Source organism: Pipistrellus kuhlii, unplaced genomic scaffold (genome assembly GCF_014108245.1).
Source record: "Pipistrellus kuhlii isolate mPipKuh1 unplaced genomic scaffold, mPipKuh1.p scaffold_m20_p_2, whole genome shotgun sequence".
In the NCBI taxonomy this organism is placed as follows: domain Eukaryota; kingdom Metazoa; phylum Chordata; class Mammalia; order Chiroptera; family Vespertilionidae; genus Pipistrellus; species Pipistrellus kuhlii.
In genome coordinates this window covers 24267041-24289457 of record NW_023425515.1, presented here as the reverse complement: position 1 = coordinate 24289457, position 22417 = coordinate 24267041, and the positions used below count along the sequence as shown (strand labels likewise).

The window sequence follows — 22417 nt, the reverse complement described above, 5'->3', positions numbered from 1 at the left end:
CGCGCAGCGGGACCCGCCGCGAGGGGGCGGGGAGCGGCCGGGGCGGGACTGCGAGTGCAGCCGGAGGGCAGTCGGGCCAAAAAAGTGGGGAGCAGGAAACCGATCGGCCGGGACACCCCGCTCCGAAGTATGCGGAGGGCGCCCCCGCGGGCCCCGGCACCCGCGGAGAGGGAGAGCCAGCCTCCTCGCCAAAGTTTGGCGGCGCCCGCGTCCATGGCTGCGCGCCCCGCGGCGCGCGGGGGCTGAGCGGGCGCCACTTCCCCGTCGGCCCCGCTTTTGCTTTTGTGTCTCGGTCTCCTCCCCGCCCCATGCGGCGCCCCGGCCCCTCCTGCAGCGGCCGCTGCTGAGCGCTCGCTGCCCGGGCGGCGGGAGGAAGGGCCGGCGGCGGCGGCGGCGGTGGCGGGCACGGCCCCGGCGCGCGGTCCGGTCTGGCGGGGACGATGGGCAACGGGATGTGCTCCCGCAAGCAGAAGCGGATCTTCCAGACGCTGCTGCTGCTCACCGTGGTCTTCGGCTTCCTCTACGGCGCGATGCTCTACTACGAGCTGCAGGCGCAGCTGCGGAAAGCCGAGGCGGTGGCGCAGAAGTACCAGCAGCACCAGGAGTCCCTCTCCGCCCAGCTGCAAGGTACGGTGAGCGGGGCGCGCCGGCCGGCGGGCAACTCTGCCCCGAGCCTCCCCCCTGGCTGGGAAAGTGGCTTTGGTGAGCAATTTGGCATTGCGGGGGCCACCTCTGACCTTCCGGGACACCGGAGGCGAGCCCTGCAGGGTCACTGAGCCCCGAGTGTCACAGGGAGAGGACATCCCCGACATCCGGGTTCCAAAGGCGGTTCCCTTTGGAATGGGGAGCACCAGCCCCTGGACTCACTGGGCATCGGATGGGCACACGGACTCCTGTCTTCCAGCTCTTCCCAAAGGCCCGGTGCCGTCCAGGCAGGCTAGCCAGCAGCCCTCGCGCCCCTTCTGCCAGCCCATCCCAGGGGGGCATGGTTCCCTGCTTCTAGCCACTGGCTTTTCATTTGAAGTTGTCAGTAATCCCAGGAAATGAGGAGTTTGGCAGAGATTTCTCAAACTGGGCTATTTTTTTTTCTCTCTCTCCAAGGGAAACTAAGCCCTCTCCCAGCAGCGCAAAACGAATGGCCCAGTGCTACCTTTTACCTCTTTGCACACAATGTGCCACAATTGCCTAATCCTCACAGCTTCCAGCTACACGGTAACATTTAGTCTGTCCTGTGAAGGCTGGTTTCTGTGAGCTTAATAGGGTGGACTCTAGAGATACTGGAAAAGTCCATACTACCACTGTTTGCCATCCTGCAGGTGTGTTTTTACCGTGGGGGAAAAGTGTTTGTTTTCCCGAGTAACATTTAGTTTATCACAGGGGTAGGGATGTGTGTGTGTGTGTGTGTGTGTGTGGATACACGCACACACACACACATATATATATATATATATATATATATATATACCCACACACATACACACACACATATACACACACACATATATATGTATATATATGTATATTTTTTTATTGATTTTTTTACAGAGAGGATGGGAGTGGGACAGAGAGCTAGAAACATTGATGAGAGAGAAACATGGACCAGCTGCCTCCTGCACACCCCCTACCAGGGATCTGCCTGCAATCAATGTACATGCCCTTGACCAGAATGGAACCTGGGACCCTTTAGTCTGCAGAACGACGCTCTATCCACTGTTTGTGTGTGTTTTAAGTTAGCTTTGAGAAGTCCAAGAAGAGAAATACAGTGTTTTCACTTTACCAGACATAGCGAACACAACTTGAGCAAGACCTGCAGAAAGACTGAAAGTTCCATCCTTCTCTTTTGAAATCTCACTTAATGTAAATGTCAGAAACATAAATGATGCATGACTGTGCAGTAACCACCAAGTTGTCTTCGTAAGAGCATAATCATCCTGTACGTGTATTTTGAAAGCTTTTACTTGTATTTGGGTTAGTTTTCAACACTTACGCAGCCTTCTCTTCAACCAAAATAATAACGAAAAGCTGTGCATAGTGAAATGTTGACAGTCTTTGCTGATAAGGCACATATAGCTTATTTCATAGTACTGTGAGGATGCAGGCCGGATGGATGTATCTGTCAGTGTGTCTGTGTACAAATATAAAACAGATGCCTTTTCGTTGCTTCAGCTATTTTGAGTGTTTTCTAGTAAAAAAAAAAAAAAATTAAGATGAGTGGAAATGATACACGGCCCATTGCTTGGTCTTTTTTGCTCTTCCCAACTTAGCAGAAAGGAAAGTATTTTTAGCTTCCTGAAGCGACACAGCCACAGACAGTGAAAATATGTGAGCTGGGCTTACTTCAAAAAGGAAAAACCTATTTTGGTACAGTCTTAACTTAAAAAAATTTTTTAGCTTGTGGACATTTATCCATGAATAATATAGTTGGTATTCAGAGTATGGATATGTATTTATTTACTTGTTCATTTAGATGACGCCAGCGGCTTCCCTGTGAAGTTCAGTGCAGTTAGACCGAGGGAACATTTTTCTGTCTGATAGTACAGAGGCAGGGCTGGGTTTTTACGCTCGTGGCTGGAAGGGGCTTGTGTGGTGAACTCTGGGAAGTTGTCGCCTTGGCCTCTTGCTTTCGGAGACCCGTGAGAGCAAGTGCTGTCATGTTCCTCAGTACGTGCTCAGCACCGCACAGTGCCTGACACTCAGGAGCAGATCAGTATTTATTCATTCAGTCAGCCAGTAAAATTATCCAAAGCCGTGGTGAGAACCTTAACCCCAAGCACGTTAGTCTGCTTTCTCGGGCTTCCCTTCCCAGTCTCTGCTTCCGAAAAAAAAACCCCAAACACGTAACAGCAACAAAATACTTTGTGCAGGTAGTGGATTTACCTCAACTGCCAATGTTGATACTCATTGACCAAGCTCCTGCTTTCTGAGACGTGGCCTTTATTTGTACAATAGCATTCCATTTTGAAAATCAATTTCAATGTCTTTTCTTCTTTTATATGCCTTCTTTCGGTGGTAGTGGGGGTAACACAAGACAGTTAAACTGCCAGCATTGGCTTTGCTGCAGAAGAAAAGATGTAGCTAGTTAGTTTGCATGGCTTGCCTTATAGTCCATTTCTTAATTTTACTCTTTTGCCATTTCCTCCTAAGCTGTGGCGCTGCAACTATTATAACATGATTAAGCATGAGGAATTGTTTCCCAAGCAAGCTGCAGTGTATTCTTTTTTAAAAATGGATTCCCAGTTGACTTCCGTAGCGTTTATTTTGGATTTCACATCTGCAGGCCCCAGAATGAAGCTTTTCTGACGGTATGCAGATTTGTGTCCCTTTTCCAATGACAAATGACACTTGACTCAGCTTTGCTGTGTACCACCTGCATTTGTTCTTAGGGCATTAAACTCTCTATTCTTAAGACTTGATTAGTTCCCTGAGATCTCTTAATCTGTCTTGGATTAAGATCAGCGTTAATTATAAGTGGTCTTCTATAAAAAGCATGACTCTTGAGTCCACCTGGAATGGCTCAGTGATTGAGTGTCGACCTATGAATCAAGCACATGTCTGGGTTTCGGGCTCAATCCCCTGGTTGGGGCGTGCAGGAGGCAGCCAATCGATTCTTTCTCTGCAATATAGCAGGTGCTCAATAAATTGATATTTCTATCTCTCTCTACCGTCCTCTCTGAAATGAATAAAAACACATTAAAAAATATATGACTCTTGAAATGTTTCCGTAGTTTAGCCCTATAATCTGAAGGTAAACATTTGTTAAGTGAACATATTTAGGATATCTTCACTTTAAGAATGGGTTGTTCTCCAGAGTTTACTTTGAAAGGCGGTTGGTTACCTCTAACACCAAGTGTGTTTTATAATAGAACAGTTCCATCAGGAGGAGATGGTAGGGCGACATGGAGGAAGTCCCAAGCCTAGGCAACCCTATCCCCTCTAAATAGAAATATATCTTCGTACTGATCTGTCTGCCGTCCATACTGCACCTCACTGGTGCCTAGGAGTGGGACAGAGGTTGCATATTGTTGGCAGAGGCTGTGCTAACAACTTGTGACCAGCCCAGTGTTTCCTTAATCTTTCAAACATGTTTAAGCTCCTTTCAAGTGGGCCATGCACCCTTCTCTCTGTCTACACACAGTGGCTCTTGGCTTTGACTGGCCCTTGGCATTACCTGGGCAGCTCCCAGACCAATCAGATCACCATCACTGGGGGTGGGGCCCCCTGGCAATCACCCCAGATTATTACAACGGCCTGCCAGCTCCATAATCTTAACACTGAACCACATCACACAGGTACTGTTCCTGCTTGGCCGCAAAGACACTTACGGCTTTTTTTTTTTTCTTGAGCATGCAGTTCGAATTCTAGTCCAGCCACTTTTTATGCGAATATGGGCCTCATTTTTCTTATCTACTGGAGATTAGAATGACATATTTCATAGGGGTATTGTGAGGGTTAAAATACTTAATCCCTATTAAACTGGTAGCACACCCAGCACATAGTAGGTACTGCTCATTGAAGACAGGTTGTTACTATAGTCACTGTCCCTGTTAGACGTAAGATATTTTATCTCTTTCTCTTCCCAGGTTTGTCATGGGTAAAATTTTTTGAAATTCACAAAATTTGTGTTCATAGTGAGCCACCTCCTTTTATTGTATGTAAATGAATGAACATCGAAGGAAACAGGAACTGCCATAAATCTGAGTACTTGACTCTGAAGAAGGGGAGATTTTAAACTTGGACTATGGTTACTGATTAACTCTCCTCTGTGTCATTTCAGATTGGGAGAGGGCGTAACGGCTAGAGGTAGGCAATAACCTTATGCAATAAGATCTGGGAGTGAGATACAAGTTCACATGTTTTAAAAGTAGGAGCAGCCCTGGTCTATGTGGCTCCGTTGGTTGGAGTGTTGTCCCATACACCCCAAAGTGGCAGGCTCCATTCCTGATCAGGGCACATACCCAGTTTTCAGATTTGATCCCTGGTTGGGGTGTGTATGGAAGGCAACTGATAGATGTTTCTCACTCTCACATCGATGCTTCTCTCTCCCCCTCTCCGTCTCCCTCCTTTCCTCTCTCTCAAAATCAACAACAAAAAAGTAGGAGCAAGGTGTCCTTCATTCCTAAAACGCTGTATGACATTATTGTAGTGCTTGGTCTTCCCAGTGATGACCTGAAACCAACAAGGAAAGGTTTAGATAGTTTTCTATGCTTCTGTTCCAGAGAAGTCCAGGGAAGTGTATGGCAACAGTTTAAAATAAATAAAAAAAAAACCTTTAGAGTTTCTAAGGTTATATTGTTTCTTTTTTTCAGTTAGTTGCCCTTTGCATTGTGTTCTCCTAACAGGCAGATGGTTTGCTAGCCAGAGCCTGAACACATTTTATTGTAAATGGTTACTTGGTTTTCACCCTACCCTGAATCTGTTTAAAAAAGGAAAAGAGAGCCAAAACTGGTTTGGCTCAGTGGATAAAGCGTCAGCTTGCGGACTGGAAGTTCCCAGGTTCGATTCCGGTCAAGGGCATGTACTTTGGTTGCGGGCACATCCCTAGTTGGGGGTGTGCAGGAGGCAGCTAATCGCTGATTCTCTCTCATTGATGTTTCTAACTCTCTATCCCTCTCTCTTCCTCTCTCTGAAAAATCAATAAAATATTTTTTTAAAAATTAAAAAAAAAAAGGAAAAGAGAAAAAAAATTAAAAGAAAAGAAAAAGTCTCCTTCAGCTCAGAGCCAGGCTTTTTTTTTTATCCTTCCATCTCCAGTACCTGATGCTTGGCAATATAGCAGGTGCTCAATAAATAGTAGGTCTGTGACCTTGTGGTATTTTCTCTCTGCCAATGAATGGGCTTTATATATGGTGGGCAATTCAGCGTAGTGGATAAGAGCTGAGGAGTCAGTGATTGAATTTGATTTCTTGCTCCCACCCCTAATAGCTATGTGATCATCTGCAAGTTACTTAACTTCTCTATGACTCGTTTTCATTGTATGTAGTAATCAGGGTAATAGTGCTTATAATAGGTTATCGCAAGGATCAGTAGTGTTAATCAGTATAAAATTCTTAGAAGGCTGTAGTCTGTACTTTGGACTATTGGGGAACCTCATGTACCTTAGAATAGTTCACAGACCTCAGAAATGTAAACCCACAGGGGTGGGCAGAGTGTTGAAGATTTTACTCATTTTCAAGTGCAAAGTTAGATAGTATCTAGTAAGAAAGCATTTTCACTGAAGTACATCCTGCAGTTACAAGGAGTTACTTATCAAGCTGTTTTTGTTTAATTTTGTTGTGTTTTAAAAAATAGAACAGATACTCTCTCTCTTCCATTTTATGAGAGGAGACAACCTAATTTTTGAAGGCCTTGCTTCGGCAAGGCTGAAAAAAAGAAAAGAAAAAGAAAAGAACAAAAATACTTTCTGGGCTCAGTAGTTTTTATTTCTATGCAAAACCCTGCCTTAAAATCCATTTCCTGAATAAAAGAGAAAAAAACTTCTAGACACTTTTTGAAAAATGTCCTCAAGTATACATTCTGTTGAATATATGTAACTGCAGAAATATTTGATTCCACACATTGCGTCTGCCTTAGTCATCCCCGTAAATGGGAACAGGGCATTATTGGTTGACATGTAAGGTAATGTAAGAAAATCGCTCATTATCCGTGAGCCTTTAGCTTAAGTACCAGGAGGGCTGAAAACCTAACCTTGAAATTATATTAAAAAAAAAAAAATTCTCCTGCTTTTCCAAATGCAGTTTCTTATAGGACTGAGGCACAAGGGCATGGGTTTCAGTGACTTTAGGAATGAGTGAACTGGAATTGAGGAAGTGACGACGGAAGCTTCCGGCGACCAAAATACAAAGGATTTGAGAGAAATCTGAAGTGGGGAGAAAGAAAAGGGGACTAACACCAGTGCATGATCTTCCAAGCATTGACACATTCTTGCTTACATCACTCTGCCCTGAAAAGAAACGGGGATCAATGAAAGGAGAGTGGGTTTGGCATCAGACACAGTGTGAATGCATTTCTGGTGTTTGCTGGTGGAATGACCTTGACCTCTCTGAACTTCAGTTTCTTTATATTTAATTGGGGATAACAATGACTATCTTGCACACTTGTATGGGTTAGAAATAATACACTTAAAAGTGCACAACATGAATGCTGGAGCGAATAACAACGGCAATGATTGGGTGACCAGGTCTGCTGTTGCTGGATTAGTATCACGTGGTTATTTGGCTATCGTTTGCTATAACTAGTACAGCTATTTTCAGCCTTTTTCATCTCATGGCACATGTAACTGATCGCTGAAATTCTGCCCCACACCAAAACATAATTATGTTTTTTTGTCATTCTGACAAAAAATAGGTATAATTTTGATTTTCACACTGGGAGGCTATTATTGTGTTGGCTGCTGTCAGTTTTTTTTTTTTGTTTTTTTTTTTGACAATCTAAGGGAAAAGAGCTCTGTGCCCCTGACTAAACTATAGTGAGGTATTGTATGTTTATTTGTAAATCTTAGTATTACTTTTTAGAGAGGGAGGAAGGGAAAGAGAAACTTTGGTTGGTTGCCTCCTGCAAGTTCCCTACCAGGGACTGAGCTCACATCTGAGGCATGTGCCCTCCCCTGGGATTGAACTGGCAACCCTTTGATGCAAGGGACATGCCCAACCAACTAAGCCACAGGTATTGGGTGTTTTAAAAATCCTTGCGGCACACAGATTGAAAATCATTCTGTCCTTTCCATTGTTTTGACCCTTTCGGGAGAAAGAATAAGATCTGAAAACGCTTTACATAGTTGCAAGTAAGAGTTGCTGTTTTCATTTTGACCACTGAATGTTGTTATTTTATCATTCAGAACAAAGTGTTTTTACTTCTTTTGCCAGTCAGTGGTTTGTGGGTTTTTGGCTTTGTTAGGAGTGAAAGTTTTATATGTAATGTAACTTTATTTTTATTTTTTTTAAAGACATAGTTATTGATTTTTACAGAGAGAAAGGGAGAAGGATAGAGAGTTAGAAACATCAATCAGCTGCTTCCTGCACACACCCCACTGGGGATGTGCCTGCAACCAAGGTACATGCCCTTGACCGGAATTGACCCCGGGACCCTTCAGTCCGCAGGCTGATGCTCTATCCACTGAGCCAAGCCAGTTAGGGCTGTAATGTAACTTTATTATAAAATGGCAAACTATATTGTCCTCCTAAGCTGCTGTTACTTGAAATGACTGTATTAAGGTAAAATTTTAAAATTTATTTGAAGGAATTAAATGATTTTAAGTACATAGCGTTTATTGATTGTCTACTGTAGTCAGGTACAGGCTTTTTCTCATTTAATAGTGACACAGGCACTTTAATGAGAATGAGCAATCTGAGGCTCAGAGAGGTTAACCTGCCAGTATCAAGGTCAAATCCAACGAAACAGTTTAGAACCGTAATGTGACTTCCTAGCTCATGTTCTTTCCTCAGTACTTACTCCATTGACCTAAAAAATTAACTTAGTGTCTCATGACAGTATTGCTGGTTTTGAGAAAGTAGGTTAGGTGAGTCATATGAGGATTCAAGATAAAAATTTAGATCAGAAGTAACAGTGTGATTATTTGATTTCCAGAGTGTAGGACTTTTGCTTCTGTTATGAAAGATGATTTTGGATGATACTGACTCAGTTTCAGGTGGCATACAGATCATACAATTAGAAAACCGACCTTTTGAATTCCCTTTTGGTGTGTTCTTGACAAATTAAGTAGAAACTCTCAATTGGATTCTAGAACCCTCCCCTAGATAGAGCTGCTCATTTGTTGTTTTTTTTCCCAAAGAGGACAGATTTCAGGGAGCCAACACCTCATGACTAGAATTTAATAATTGTTTTATTGCACGTAGCTTTTACAGTTACCATCCACGGATGCCATGTAAGTCAAAAGTTTTCTTTTTTTCTTTTTTTTTTTTAGAAGTTTTTTGTAGGGAGAGGTGGGAAATGCAGGTTTTGTGGGCTTGAAGTAAGAACTCATGTTGGGAGTACCTGCGTGAACAGCATTAGCTGTTCAGGTCTGATATGAACACAGCATCTTACAGTTAAGAAAGCAGTCCTGAAGCTGAAGAGTCACTTACCATGTGTCTCAGGCACCCTGACTTCCAGTACAACTGCACCCCACTTGGTGTTCTGCTCTCTCTGGACACAGGCAGCACCCAGGCAGCCAGGACAGAAGTGGGAGGTGCTATTTTTAACAATGCTGTGTCTCTCTGAATGGCATATTTGTGCTCTTTGCTTTCATTGGCCTGGGAGTGCTTATCCAGAGGACATGTCAGTCATTGCCCTTCACTAATAAACCTCGCTAAATAGGCTCATAGCCTGGAGGGACGTGGGCAGGAAATAAATTGCTTTTTATAACAGTGTGACATTTAAAAATATATATATCTATATTGCTTTAACAACTTTTCGTATATAAAATGTCACAATATGATAGTGAATAGAAAAGTAACAGATACACTGTCATTCTGCAGAGTAAGGCATAATGGAACATTTGAATGGCACAATTTCTTTTCCTTTGAGAGCAAGCGAATTTAAGAAAAATCTATAATTATTTTGAGAGATAAACATTGCTTTTTCCCATTTTGCATCCCACTTAAGCCCCTTTAGGAAGAGTTTTTTGTTACAAACAAACAAAAATCTACAAATTAAGGTATTTCAGAGAGCTTTGGCATTGATTGGATTCTCTGGACAACAGCTTGAGACTAGTTTTACATTATTAGGATTTAATAATATGAATCTATAATTTCTATTATATCAATCTCCAGTGGTCAGCAAACTGTGGCTCGAGAGCCACATGCGGCTCTTTGGCCCCTTGAGTGTGATTCTTCCACAAAATCCCATATGCAGACATGTAGGTACAGTGGGATTGAAACTTTGTGGCCCATGCCCAGAAGTCAATTTTCAGCTTTCAAAAGAAATTTCAATCGTTGTACTGTTGGTGTTTGGCTCTGTTGACATTAATGAGTTTTGCCGACCACTGTCTTAACCTATGAACAAACATTTCAAGGGGATTTTTAAAAGGACTTTATATCCTTTTTAAAGGTTTGAAGCTATTAAAACATGTTAAATTGTACTGATGTCACACATCACTTTTATTAGAAGATGAAAAATAAATTCTCTTTGCTATATAGGTGAGCATCAGCTCAAAATCCAGAACTCCTAAGTTTGATCTGGTTGTGGTTGAAGCTCCTTGGGCTTAATTTCTCCAGGAGTGCTTATCCAGAGGACTGACATGTCCTCTGGATAAGCACTCCCAGGCCAAAACACTGCAGAATGACAGTGTATCAGGTCTAGTTCCTCTTCATCTGCAGGCCTGTGAAACTAAGGTGTCCAGTATTCTGACCTTGAAACAACCAACATACAACGGGGTGGGGGGATAGGAGCGGGGGACACGCATAAGATGCCGCCATATTCTTGTTCATCAAAGCAGAAAGTCCAAGGTATGTAGGACTCACTGGTTCATTGCACTTCCAAAATCCAGCTGGGCAAATACATGGTCCTTGCGTAGATTTTCAGGCCTGGGACTACTTTTCCATGAATTTTCATTCCTCTGTTTGGCTATCGGTTCCACTCTCTGAATCATCCTTCCTTTTTTCATTGGAAGGTGTCATATGCCTGTTTCTGAGTTTCCTCAGCCTGCTTCCTGCCAGTAGAACTTTCGGGATCTATAGCCGTTTTGCGCCCAGTGCGATCTTTGTCCCTCTGAGGCCAAATTGGCAGTTTCTGCTGATAAAATGCTCTCAAAACTTTTGTGGGTCTTCTGTGAAACTGGGTGCTTACTCTGCTAGACAAAAACCACACCCACATATTTGTTGAAAGTAAATTCTTCTCTACCTTGGGCTTCTGCTGAGACTAAGGAGAGACCTCATCCTTTATCTTCCCAAAGGCCTATTAAAGGACCTGCTAGTCACAGCCTTAAACTTTTGCTGTGGTCTGGCTGAATCATTCTGAGACATCGCATTTCCAAGCTCTTCACAAGGATTGCAAAAGCCACACTCTCCATCTCCATCATGTTCTTTTTTTTCTTTTTCTTTTCTAACAGTTCCCTGGATTTGATCTTTGCTTGGAAGCTATTTCTTAATTTTAGCCTTGTTTGTAGTCAAAGGAGGTCGAGAAAGCTCAGAACCATCACATCCTGCCTCCTTTCTGTTTAGTAACCCTTCCTTCTCTCAGTTTACTGTAAGGAACAAGAAGAAACCAGGTTGCATCTTCAACATTTTGCTGGGAAATCTTAGGTAAAACACCCCGTTCATTTTTTACTTCTCATAGGTACTGCTGGTCATGCACCTATATGGAAGTGTGGGTATTGGGAAGCCTTCTACCACTACATAATTTCCAGCTTCCAAGAAAATTTTCTTTACTTTCATTTGCGCCTCTAGCAATCCTTTCAGAGCCAGAATTCTGTGGACACTGTGCTCAGGGCACCTTATCCTCTACTTGCAGCCCTCGTAAGGCCCGCTACACAGCCTCAGTGCTGCTCCCACCTCTGAGATATTGGTTAAGGCAGCACTTAACTTCCAAAATCTGTATTGGCTACCCTGTTGCACAGCAACAGAAAAAAAGGAAGGTCTTTTCTGTTGAAACTGTCCAAGGAGACAGCAAATCATCTCCAAACTAAATTTCCTTAAAACAACAAGCGTTATCTTACAATCTCTCTGGGAAAGGAAATTGGGCTTTGCTGGGTGATTCTCCCAAGATCTGTCATGAATGTCACATGAGGAAGCTGCTGATTAGCTTTGAAATCTTCTCAAAACTCAACTGGGATTCAAGAATCTTTCAGAATTCACAACGTGATTGGCAGGCCTCAGAAGGTCTGCTTTCAATCCTGCCCATCTGGGCCTTTTTGTAGGACTTTCCGTGTCACCAACATGGAATTTATAACATGAGAACCCAAGATGAAAGGGAAAGTATTTTAATAACCTGATCATCTTGAAAGTGATAAAGCATCACCGTTTTATCATTACCAAAGTCCTCACAAGCTCACATTTATTGGACACTTTCTATTATCGATATGTACCAGCAACTGTTCTAAGTAGTCTTGGATTATGCAACCTAATGATTCTGAAAAAATGTTTTGCTACATATTAAAATGGGATTTACCATATAATTTGAAGTAGGAAGTGGCATTTGAAATCATGGCCTCCAGAAGGAAATTGGTGTCTAAAGCATCTTATCTACAGGAATTAAGATTCAAAGAGAGGTCTAGGTAACTCTCTGAAGTACAACCCCAACTTGTAGGCTATCAAGAGAAATCCCAAAGTGGAAGGTGTCATGTCCTTGGGGAGTTTCAAAATCTATTGACAAAATATGAAAACTTTTGCTACAAAGGCCTGTATTTCATTGGCAAGTAGGAATGCAGTGCAGTATGTTAGTTCATACAGTATTTTCACATGCTTCTGGATGTTCTTTCTGACTTTATAGACTGCGGTCCTTGGTGAACACCTTGCTATTGAATAGTCAGAAGATAATTTTTTATAGAGTTTTACTGGTCTTGGATAACAAAATCTTTTATTTAAAGAAAATGTAAGTGGAATGACAACTTCAACTTGTTCATTCATCTACTTTGAATGTCAAGTTTAAAATGACTACTTTGAAAGTCAAGTTTAAAATATTGCATTATATGAGAATTCTTTTGTGATATTGAAATAAAAATAGACATAAAAGCATATTATAAAAAAGTCATTACATGTTTTCTGAACAATTGTAATTTCAAATTCATGGTATGATCTCATTCTTCTTAACATATTTTAGTAATTAGAAATACATGAAGTAAAGATTTCTATTTCCCTTTTGACTGGGCTGAATATAGTTACAATGTGAGAAGACTGATGCAAGAATGGGCCTTTCTTCCCCTGGCTGTTGGCTGCCTTTGCTCCGGCCTGAGCTGCCTTTTTGCTCCAGCCCAGCTGCCTTTCCACCTGCCCAAGCTGCTCAGAGACTGACCTCACCCCCAGCCACTTGGACCTGCATATGCAAATTAACCTGCCATCTTTGTTGGGTTAATTTGCATACTCACTCTTGATTGGCTGGTGGGTCTCACAAAGTATGGTCAGTTAGCATGCTACTCTTATTAGTGTAAATGAGAAATTGGGAATTTGATAGAGAATATTTTTTCAAAATGTTTGAGGCCATATTCCATTCAACAGTTAAGGAGAGTTCTGTTCTTGTCAGTGAGAAGTGACTGTTGAATTTCTGTTGAATCAGTGATTGTCTCTCTACCCCATGCCTATTTATATGGGTGCCAGGTAACTACCATGATATTCATGGTTACTTTATGTTACTGTGGACTTCTCTTGGTGATGATCATGTAGATATCATAATCTCCTGTGACGTATGGTCTCTGCTCTCCATCCCCAAAACGAATTCCCTCCATGTTCCACGCTGTAGTACTAATGTGTATTGTGATTCTTAGGGAGATTTACAGGTTAAAATTTTGTTTTTGAGTATGTCTTTTATTTCCTGGATTGATTAGGGTCCAAATGGATTGAGCCAAAGGAAGCTCTTTTCTGTTGAAACTGTCCAAGGAAGCAGAAACTAGGAGTTAGCTAGAATGATGGTGTTTGTGAGTCCAACCTAAGAAATCCTCATCTGTGGTCCCACAGTAGCTACACTTTGAGTACAGGCTGCACCTTTAAAGAAAGGCTGCTTTGTTGTATTTCTGGCCTCCAGCTATTCTTACAACTCATTCCTAAGACCACATTGTGGATCTTGTCTCTGACTTTCTCTTCCTTCAGGGTGGCATTTTCATGTGGCATCCATGGGGGTCCATGAACTTCCTGAAACTATGTCACTTTTGTATATGTGCCATCTTCTAAGACAGAAGCCATAGCTTTTATCAGATTCTCAAAGCCTCGGTGACCTGAAAAAGGTTAAGAACCACTGCTTTAGGGCAAGTTCCTCTGAGGTATTTTTAAGTCCACCTTGGAATTTGACCTCTCCTGGTCCTATCCCATGAACCCTTTAGAAAGTAGTTGGATTTGTAATGCAGTAGCAGTAGTCACTACTGTCCCCTTAAAGCCACCCCCTCAAATTTAAGAAGAATCCTAATTAGGGACCTAAATGGCATTTAATAGTTGCATTTCTTAGAATCCATTTGTAATTGCTTCATAAGTACTAAAAAGGAGTCTTGCAATTACATGAGAAATTTATACTTTTCAAATTGCTTTATATTCATGATATCATCCCCCCCTTCAACACCCCCCCCCCCAAAAAAAAAAGAACCAACAACACTGTGTTATAGAATAAAACAAAACATGCCATATTGTGACCAGTTTAAATTTGGAGAAACGGAAGTCCCACAGCCAGCCAGTGCCACAGTTGGTATTGATGCTCACATTGCTTGAATCCTAACTCCGGGCCCTGACTAATCCTCAGTTTCCATGGCTCCCTTGCCTGAAACTCACTATAGTGAGGTTTTAACAGTAATCACAAAACAATTTCTTTCTGACTTTGTCTCTTGGAGAGAACTCAGTCCTTTAAGCACATGTGTCAAACACAAGGCCCGCGGGCCAAATCCGTCTCGCCAGGCCCTGCAATGTGGCCCGCACCGCGCTGTCATCACTGCACTCCGCTGCGTTTCCATCACAATGACAGTTTATGACTGTTCAGTAAACCATTCGGCCCACGACTTAGGCTGGATTTTAGATTTTGGCCCCTTCTCTGATTGAGTTTGACACCCCTACTTAAGGATTCTGTCAAACAGTCAATATTCCCAGATGGTGCCTCACCTGGATTAGAGAACTGGTCTCCTCGGAGTCTACCTGCCAGCCCTCACCCCTTCCCATCTCTATGACTAAGGAAGGTGCTAGTGGCTGCTCAAGCTACTCCCTCCTGCTTCACTTCTACAGCTTTTTACATCAGTATCATGTTTTCCTTGTTCCATATTGGATCGCACAGGCCCTGGAGGATCCTGGGAGGCTCCATGGAGATTGGGTTCCAATGTATTAAGACCAGTAGTCACTGTGGTGAGCTTGACTTCTCTACCCTTTCTCTCTGGCCCTTGGCTTCTCTACCCTTTCTCTCTGGCCCATTGTTCTTGATGCAAAAATAGGGGCTTGGGTGGTTCTTTACCTTGGGGTGATTTTTTTTTTTTTTTTTTTGGACTCCTATGCATGCTGGGATGTAGACAGGGCTTAAGCTCCTGCTACTTTCACCACAGGATGTCACCTCCTGATAGCAACTGTGGCTTCATCCTGACTCCAGAGTGAACTTTGAAGCTCACCACTCAACTGATTGTCCAGCTGTGATTTTCAGTTTCCAGATGTAGAAGTCACATCACTCCTAAATAAATCATAGATTGGTGGAGCCGGAGAGAATGTTTGTAGAACCCAGGTTGCAAAGAGCAGCATATGGTTATGTTTTGGTTTGGCCTACACAGCACTCTGAAAAATTTCACAGTAGTTGTCTACAAGGAAAACGATATTTTATGTAAACATCCGATTCCCGACTTTGAAGTCTTCAGATCCCTGGACACTGAGCTGCATTCCTGCATCGTGAATGGCTCGCATTTTGAACGGAACATGTGGGCTTCAGTTGGCAAAGATTCTAACGGGACTCTTTATCTGGATTAGCTTCTTTGGTTTATCAATGAAGAAAGCGAGCCTCAGAAAGACAGAGTGACTTGACATCTGTGCTTCCCAGTGTAGCCGTGGCCATGTGTGGCAAAAGCACTTACAATGCAGCTAGTGTGCCTGAGGAACTGAATTTTACATTTTAATTCATTTAAATTTAGAAATTAAAGCAGAAGTATTGTAAAATATTTTTCTGTCCAACACAACTTTATTGTTTTGGTGACACTACATTTCCGTTAACGGTTGTCTTGCAATAGATATAATTGGTGGATTACACTGTACAGATACTTTCTACTTTTTAAAAAGTTGCAACTGCTAGACATTTAAAATTACACAGGTGATTCACGGTGTGCTTCTGTTGTATAGTGCTAGCCTGGCAGAGCCCACCGGTGGCTGATGGCCGGTGTGATGTGTGTCGGCAGATACCCATAGTTATAACCATATTTTTTCTCCGTGACTAAAGTGTTACCCAGCTATCCTTCTAATCCTCAACACATTTTCATTATAATATACAATCTCACAAACTCCTGTAGTGATTTAGTTTTCCTCATTTTTATGTGGCATCTGATACAGAAGTGATTTGATGTAAAAGAAAATTCAGCTTTGTGTATTATCAAGTACTATATAATACAGGTGATCTTTAAAAAATATATATATTTTATTGATTTTGTACAGAGAGGAAGGGAGAGAGATAGAGAGTTAGGAACATCGATGAGAGAGAGTCATCGATCAGCTGCCTCTTGCACACCCCCTACTGGGGATATGCCCGCAACCAAGGTACATGCCCTTGACCGGAATCGAACCCGGGACCTTTCAGTCCCCAAGCCAACACTCTATCCATTGAGCCAAACCGGTTTCTGCAATACAGGTGATTTTAAAGATAAAATTAATATTCATGACACATATGACTACTTTTAATTTTTAATACCATTAAAATAACATTGTACTTGATTTTGGCACAGATGTATAAGACACATAGTCTAAAATTAATTACACATTGTAGCTTTAAAACTAGACAAAATTACTTTTACACCTAATATATTGTGTTCTTATATTTAACAAGATAAGAAGGAAGCAAAAACTTCACAAATAAAACACTGGGTATGAGAATAGCCCAATCAACTCTAACATTTCCTATTTTGACATTTTAGTTATTGAACTATGAATTGTAACATATATACATAAAAGTGCACAAATTGTAACCATGGAGCCTGATTTTTGAAAACATTTGTGCACCAGCAACCTGATCAAAACACAAAACAATACCAGCACTTGAAGTTCCCTTGAACCACTTCAGTCACTGCCCCCACCTCCTAAAAACAATCACCATTGACTAATTTTGCCTGTTTTTTCACCTTACATAAAGGAACTCAAATAATGTACACTCTTATGTCTGGCTTCTTTTGCTTAACATTGTTTGTGAGATCCACCCGAGCTGTTACATGCATAGATTGTTTGCTTCTATTAGTATGCCATTGTGTAAGTCAATCACAATTTATCGATTCTACTATTGACGAATATTTGGGTAAGGTCAATGCCTGTTGTTTTGTTCTGGTGTGTGTGTGTGTGTGTGTGTGTGTGTGTGTGTTTGTGTGTGTTTCAAGGATTAGCAGTTTCTTAATGAACTTGATGACTATTTTGAGTAAGATTGTACAATTGAAGGACTGTTTTGAGAGCATTTGCAAAATTGTTATCTTATTATTACCCCTCTCCTAGGACTAATTTAATATCCTTATCCTGTCTGTATGTGTATTATTAATATAAATTTAAAAATGTGATCCAAAATAAAAATAACTAAAACTTTGTGTTCAAAACACGAGCACTGGTATTGTTCAGCTAATGATAAGCTGCCCTACGGCCTGCCCGGATATGAGCTGACTTTTCTCTCCGCCATACATTCTTTTTCCATTTGTATTGTTTAAAGCGGTAGTTTTTAAAGTAATCAACTTATCTATTTTAAAAGAAATTAGAACAGGTTCAGTTACTGCCTTTTGTTAAATTTATTTCCTGAAACATGTTCGCAATCTCCCTCGTTTGGGCACACAGCCTGTCCCTGGAAGGGTCCGAAGTATAACTAAGTTCTCGGCAGGAAAATTATGGAGTGAACGCAGCACCTGGTGGTGCTTAAGCTAGCCTTGAGAGCTCTTCTTAGTTACAATTTGGGGAGTTTAAATTCTGAGCTGCTAGCTTACATGAACAGTAATGAAAATAAGAATTACCTGTAGTGACTCATGCTCAGCAGTTTGTTGATACACAGTAAATTTCACAGCATTGTTTTTGCTTTATTGGATATAAGCAGCAAAAAGGGCAAAGTGTTCTTAGGATTGATCCATAAACAGCTCCTAAATATCGCCTTCATAACCTGTGATAACTTGTGTTAGGCTGTGGTTTGCCTTTCATACAGATTATGCTAGAAAACACTAACTAATAAAATACTTGTGTAAGTGAAAACCTATCCCTTTTTAAATGAACAGATTTCTAAATATTTGGGAACATAAGAAGGGAAGATAGCCTCCTAGCCAAAGAATTAATGGATGATTCTTATCTGTAGATTCAGGCAGGCCCTAAAAGCATTAGTGCTCAAAAGCAACACAGAAAATAGACTGACAGCTGTCAGAGGGAGAGGGGGCTGTGGGAATGGGTAAAAAGGTGAAAGAATGAAGCCGGAAAAGAAAGAGAGAGAGAGAGAGAGAGAGAGAGAGAGAGAGAGAGAGAGAGAGAGAGAGAGAGAGAGAGAGAGAGGGAGGGAGGGAGGGAAGGGAGGGAAGGGAGAAAGAAAAAAAGGAAGGAAGGAAGGAAGGAAGGAAGGAAGGAAGGAAGGAAGGAAGGAAGGAAAGAAAAGAAAGGAAGAAAGGAAGAAAGGAAGAAAGGAAGAAAGGAAGAAAAGAAAGGAAGAAAAGAAGGAAGAAAGGAAAGAAAGAAAGACAATCTCACAGAATAGATAATACCATGGTGATTACCAAAGGGAAAGCAGGGCTTGGCAGCAAGGGTTGGTGGAGGTAGAAAAGTGTCTAAGGGGATAAATAGTGATGGAAGAAAACTTGACTTGGAGAGGTGAACACTCTATCATCTGTCTGTCTCTCTATCTATCTATCTATCTATCTATCTATCTATCTATCTATCTATCTTTCTAGAGAGGTAATATGAAAATTAGGCCAGACTCCATAACAGCTCATGAGCAGACAGGAGGAGGTTGCGTGTGCAGGTGAGGCCTGGAGCAGACACGGAGACAGAGGCATGGGGGCCTGTCCGAGCCAGTGGGGCAGCTCGGGCGGCCAGGAGCAGACACAGGCAGGGGGGCTGGGCTACTCTGCAAGTCAGGTCCTCTAGTATAATATACAGAGGATGTATTACAGAATTGTATGCCTGAAACCCATGTCATTTTATTACTAGTGTCACTCCAATAAATCAATTAAAATTATACTTACTGAACTCTTCCTTAATTCAAGAAGTTTACTAATTCATACGGCTCCCCCTCCCAGCATTAATTAGTTCATACCTATGAAGTTTTGAAGGGAAGCTATTTAGAAACTGCTCAAAAAACCAGACAGGTGGCTTCGCATTTATATCAGATATTTAAGGAGGTTCTTTACTTTTAGTTCACTTGGAGGACAGGTAGGTAAATTGTAGAAACATCTGAGGTTACAAAATTATAACTTGGGTTTCTTTAAATGTGGCTTATTCAATATTATAGTTTATTTCTGGAGATTAGACTTTAGTTATAGTTGTTGTTTTTTTTTCTGTGGCTTTTCTTAAAAAAACACCTTTATTGAAAAGATTTCTGATTCAGTTTTCTAAAATAGAAGCTAGCTAAGAAAATTACTGTTAGTTTAGGATAGGTAAATCCTATCCTAAAAAGATGTGATTTGATGCAGTTAATGTTACATGAGTTACCTTATAAAGGTATGAAGCATCAACATATTAGTTATTGCTTTGTAACAATTTTCAAAATTTCAGTGGCTTACAGTAATAAACATAGTCATGTTCACAGTCTGCAGTTGGCTGTGTCTTGGCCATTATGGACTGGGCTAGTCTGGACTTAACTTGTCTGGACCGAGGTATAGACAACAGGTTTGCAGTCTCAGGCAGACTTCAAATGACTCCTTTCTATGACCAGGGCCAAAAGGATTTCGTCTCTCTGATGGTGCCCTTCTCAGAGTCCTTTTAAGAGGTATCCTGTGCTACCTCGTAAAGTCTTGCCTTGGAACTGGCTCACTGTCATTTTTGTCTACATCCTGATGACCTAGCAGTCTTGTGGCTAATCCCAACATTAATGGATTGGGATGCAGAAGGATACTCTGCCCACAACAGGAAATGCAATAGCAAGAGTGACAGGGTGTGAGTATGTGAGGCGTGAAGAATTTGAAAGTTTAGCCCCATCTATCTTAGTCACTTTCAAAATTAGTACAGTGTGAGATAAAAAAAGAAAGCTAATTTTACTTGAAGAATCATTTTGCAGTGATTTGATATAGATTTTTAAAAAGATTGATATGTTAGCCATATTTGTATTTTCTTGGCAAAGAGTATGAGTTTATAATAAACAAGCACTTAGCATAAATGGTAAACAAAGGGCAATAAGTAAACATGTCCTTGTATTCAACAGACTTTTCCTGAGCACCTACTGTGCAGAGACTTTGTTGGGATATAAACTTTATTGTATAGGTGCTGGAATCAAGAGAGAGAGAATTATGACTCTGCTCTCTCAGTAACAGAATAATTAGAACTTCTCTATCAAAGTATTTCAACGTTCATGGTGCTGATGTTAGCAGCAAAAGTAGATGTGACAAAATATAGGATTTATTTTTATATAATAACTTATGTGGGTAAAATTAAAAAACAAAACAAAAACTAAAACAACTTAGAACATGGACCCACGGATCGATTTAGGCATTTAAAATTTTGGGTAGACTTCTTGTGCATATATGTAATACTTTGCTTTTAAAAAAAACCAAAAAACTGTTGTGCCGAAACCGGTTTGGCTCAGTGGATAGAGCATCGGCCTGCGGACTGAAAGGTCCAGGTTCAATTCCGGTCAAGGACATGTACCTTGGTTGTGGGCACATCCCCAGTAGGTGATGTGCAGGAGGCAGCTGATAGATGTAAAAAATCAAATTATATATATATATATTTTTTTTTTAAAATATATTTTATTGATTTTTTACAGAGAGGAAAGGAGAGAGAGAGTTAGAAACATTGATGAGAGAGAGTCATCGATCAGCTGCCTCTTGCACGCCCCCTATTGGGGATGTGCCCGCAACCAAGGTACATGCCCTCGACCGGAATCGAACCTGGGACCTTTGAGTCCGCATGCCGACGCTCTATCCACTGAGCCAAACCGGTTTCAGCAAATAAAATATATTTTAAAAAAATAAAAATAAAAAAAACTGTTGTATAGTCACTGAGATTATTTTGTAAAAAATTAAAGGAACAAAATTTTGCCATTAGTATTTATTTGAAAGCTATAGTACCTACTATGGCAACTATATATGTTTATACACAAAGCCAGGGGGAGGGGAGGAGGGACTGGAAAATTGGTAGAGGCAGATATCCTGCCTATCTTTTTACCAGTCTATTGTGTTTTTTTAAAACTTAACCGATTTTAGGCATTTCTTTAAAACACCCTTACTTTTCAAGTTGTACATTTATTAATTCCTTCCTTTTAATGTGAGATTGTGTTTGTGTGTGTGTGTGTGTGTGTGTGTGTGTGTGGCTTCTTTAGTAAGATAGTAAGTTATTATGAACCTTCTCTAGTAAGAGAATCCTAATAGTAATTTGCTTATGTTTTCACCTTTTAAAGTATGATGCTTCCTGGCTTAACTTGAGAATATCAGACATTTCTACTAAACATGGGAAACTGAAGGTGGGTCCCTTAGGTATACAGTCTGGCTTTGATTTGGAATCGGATCTTTCCTGTGAGTTGTCTCGGCCTGCTTTTGGTGCATAGAATTAGAAGAAGCAGTAGGAAGAGGTAGTTTCGTTTTTTGCTTTTCTCTGCCAAGTTCATTTCTGTACTTTTTGTGAACAATGCCTGCTTAGAAAATTTTCGGAGTGGGAACATGTAGATTCTTGTTAAGGCCTCATAGGTGAAACCAGTGAAGTCAGCCAGCTACTGGTGTACTTGTTTGCTCTCTGACTTAAGTAAATAGTTCTTCTCATTAGCTTGTTCCTTTGGAAATATGTTGATGTGGGAAGAAAATCTGGCTTTGGTTTCCTTGTCTCTGTTTTATTTCTTATTTGCTGAATTTATTTATTTTACTTTGCTAGTTCATTACTTAAACACTTTAAAAAAACGCAACAGTATGATTGGCACCAATCAGAACAGACACCAAGTAGAATATTTCAAGGAAAGAGCCTTTTATTTTTTCTAGCTTACCCCCCCCCCCCTCCCAGCACTTAACTATAAGAGGTTATGATTTGTAGCTACCACACCTAAAATTATTTTTTGAATTCTGAGTTATGTCTCAGTAGATCATATCTAATTTCCCCTCTTTCTTGGTCTATTCCGATGTTATTCTGGTCACTCAAAAACCGGAACCTACTGGCATGCTGTAGGCTACACGGCTGTTTTTTCATATACTAATAGTTGTGTTGGCTCTGCTTTCAAGATGTATATCCTGAATCTTAACCAATCAACACATATTTCTATTTCTAGCATCCTAGCCTGACGTACCAAAATATCTTGACCAATGGCAGTAGGTTTCCATCTGGTTTTCCTGCTTCCACCCTTACTTCCCACAGAGAAGCCAAGCACTTTACAAATATTCTTTGTAGAGTATTAATTGGGTGATGTGATTTCCCATCCTCTTTGGAGGAAATTTTAACTCACTTGTTTTAATTCACCAAGA

At 41.1% G+C, this 22417-nt stretch overlaps 1 protein-coding gene across 5 annotated transcripts in view; it reads left to right on the top strand.

The window, feature by feature from the left end:
* Positions 1-233: 233 nt before the first annotated feature.
* GOLIM4 (golgi integral membrane protein 4) overlaps positions 234-22417 on the top strand; it is a 79793-nt gene continuing 57609 nt past the window's right edge. For 3 of the 5 annotated variants that reach the window (XM_036444484.2, XM_036444477.2, XM_036444476.2), the window contains exons 1-2: positions 234-380; positions 431-627. In XM_036444484.2, the coding sequence (XP_036300377.1) occupies positions 441-627 (187 nt within the window). In that variant the 5' untranslated portion in view covers positions 234-380; positions 431-440. The other 2 variants (XM_045583658.1, XM_045583657.1) reach the window with 1 other exon arrangement.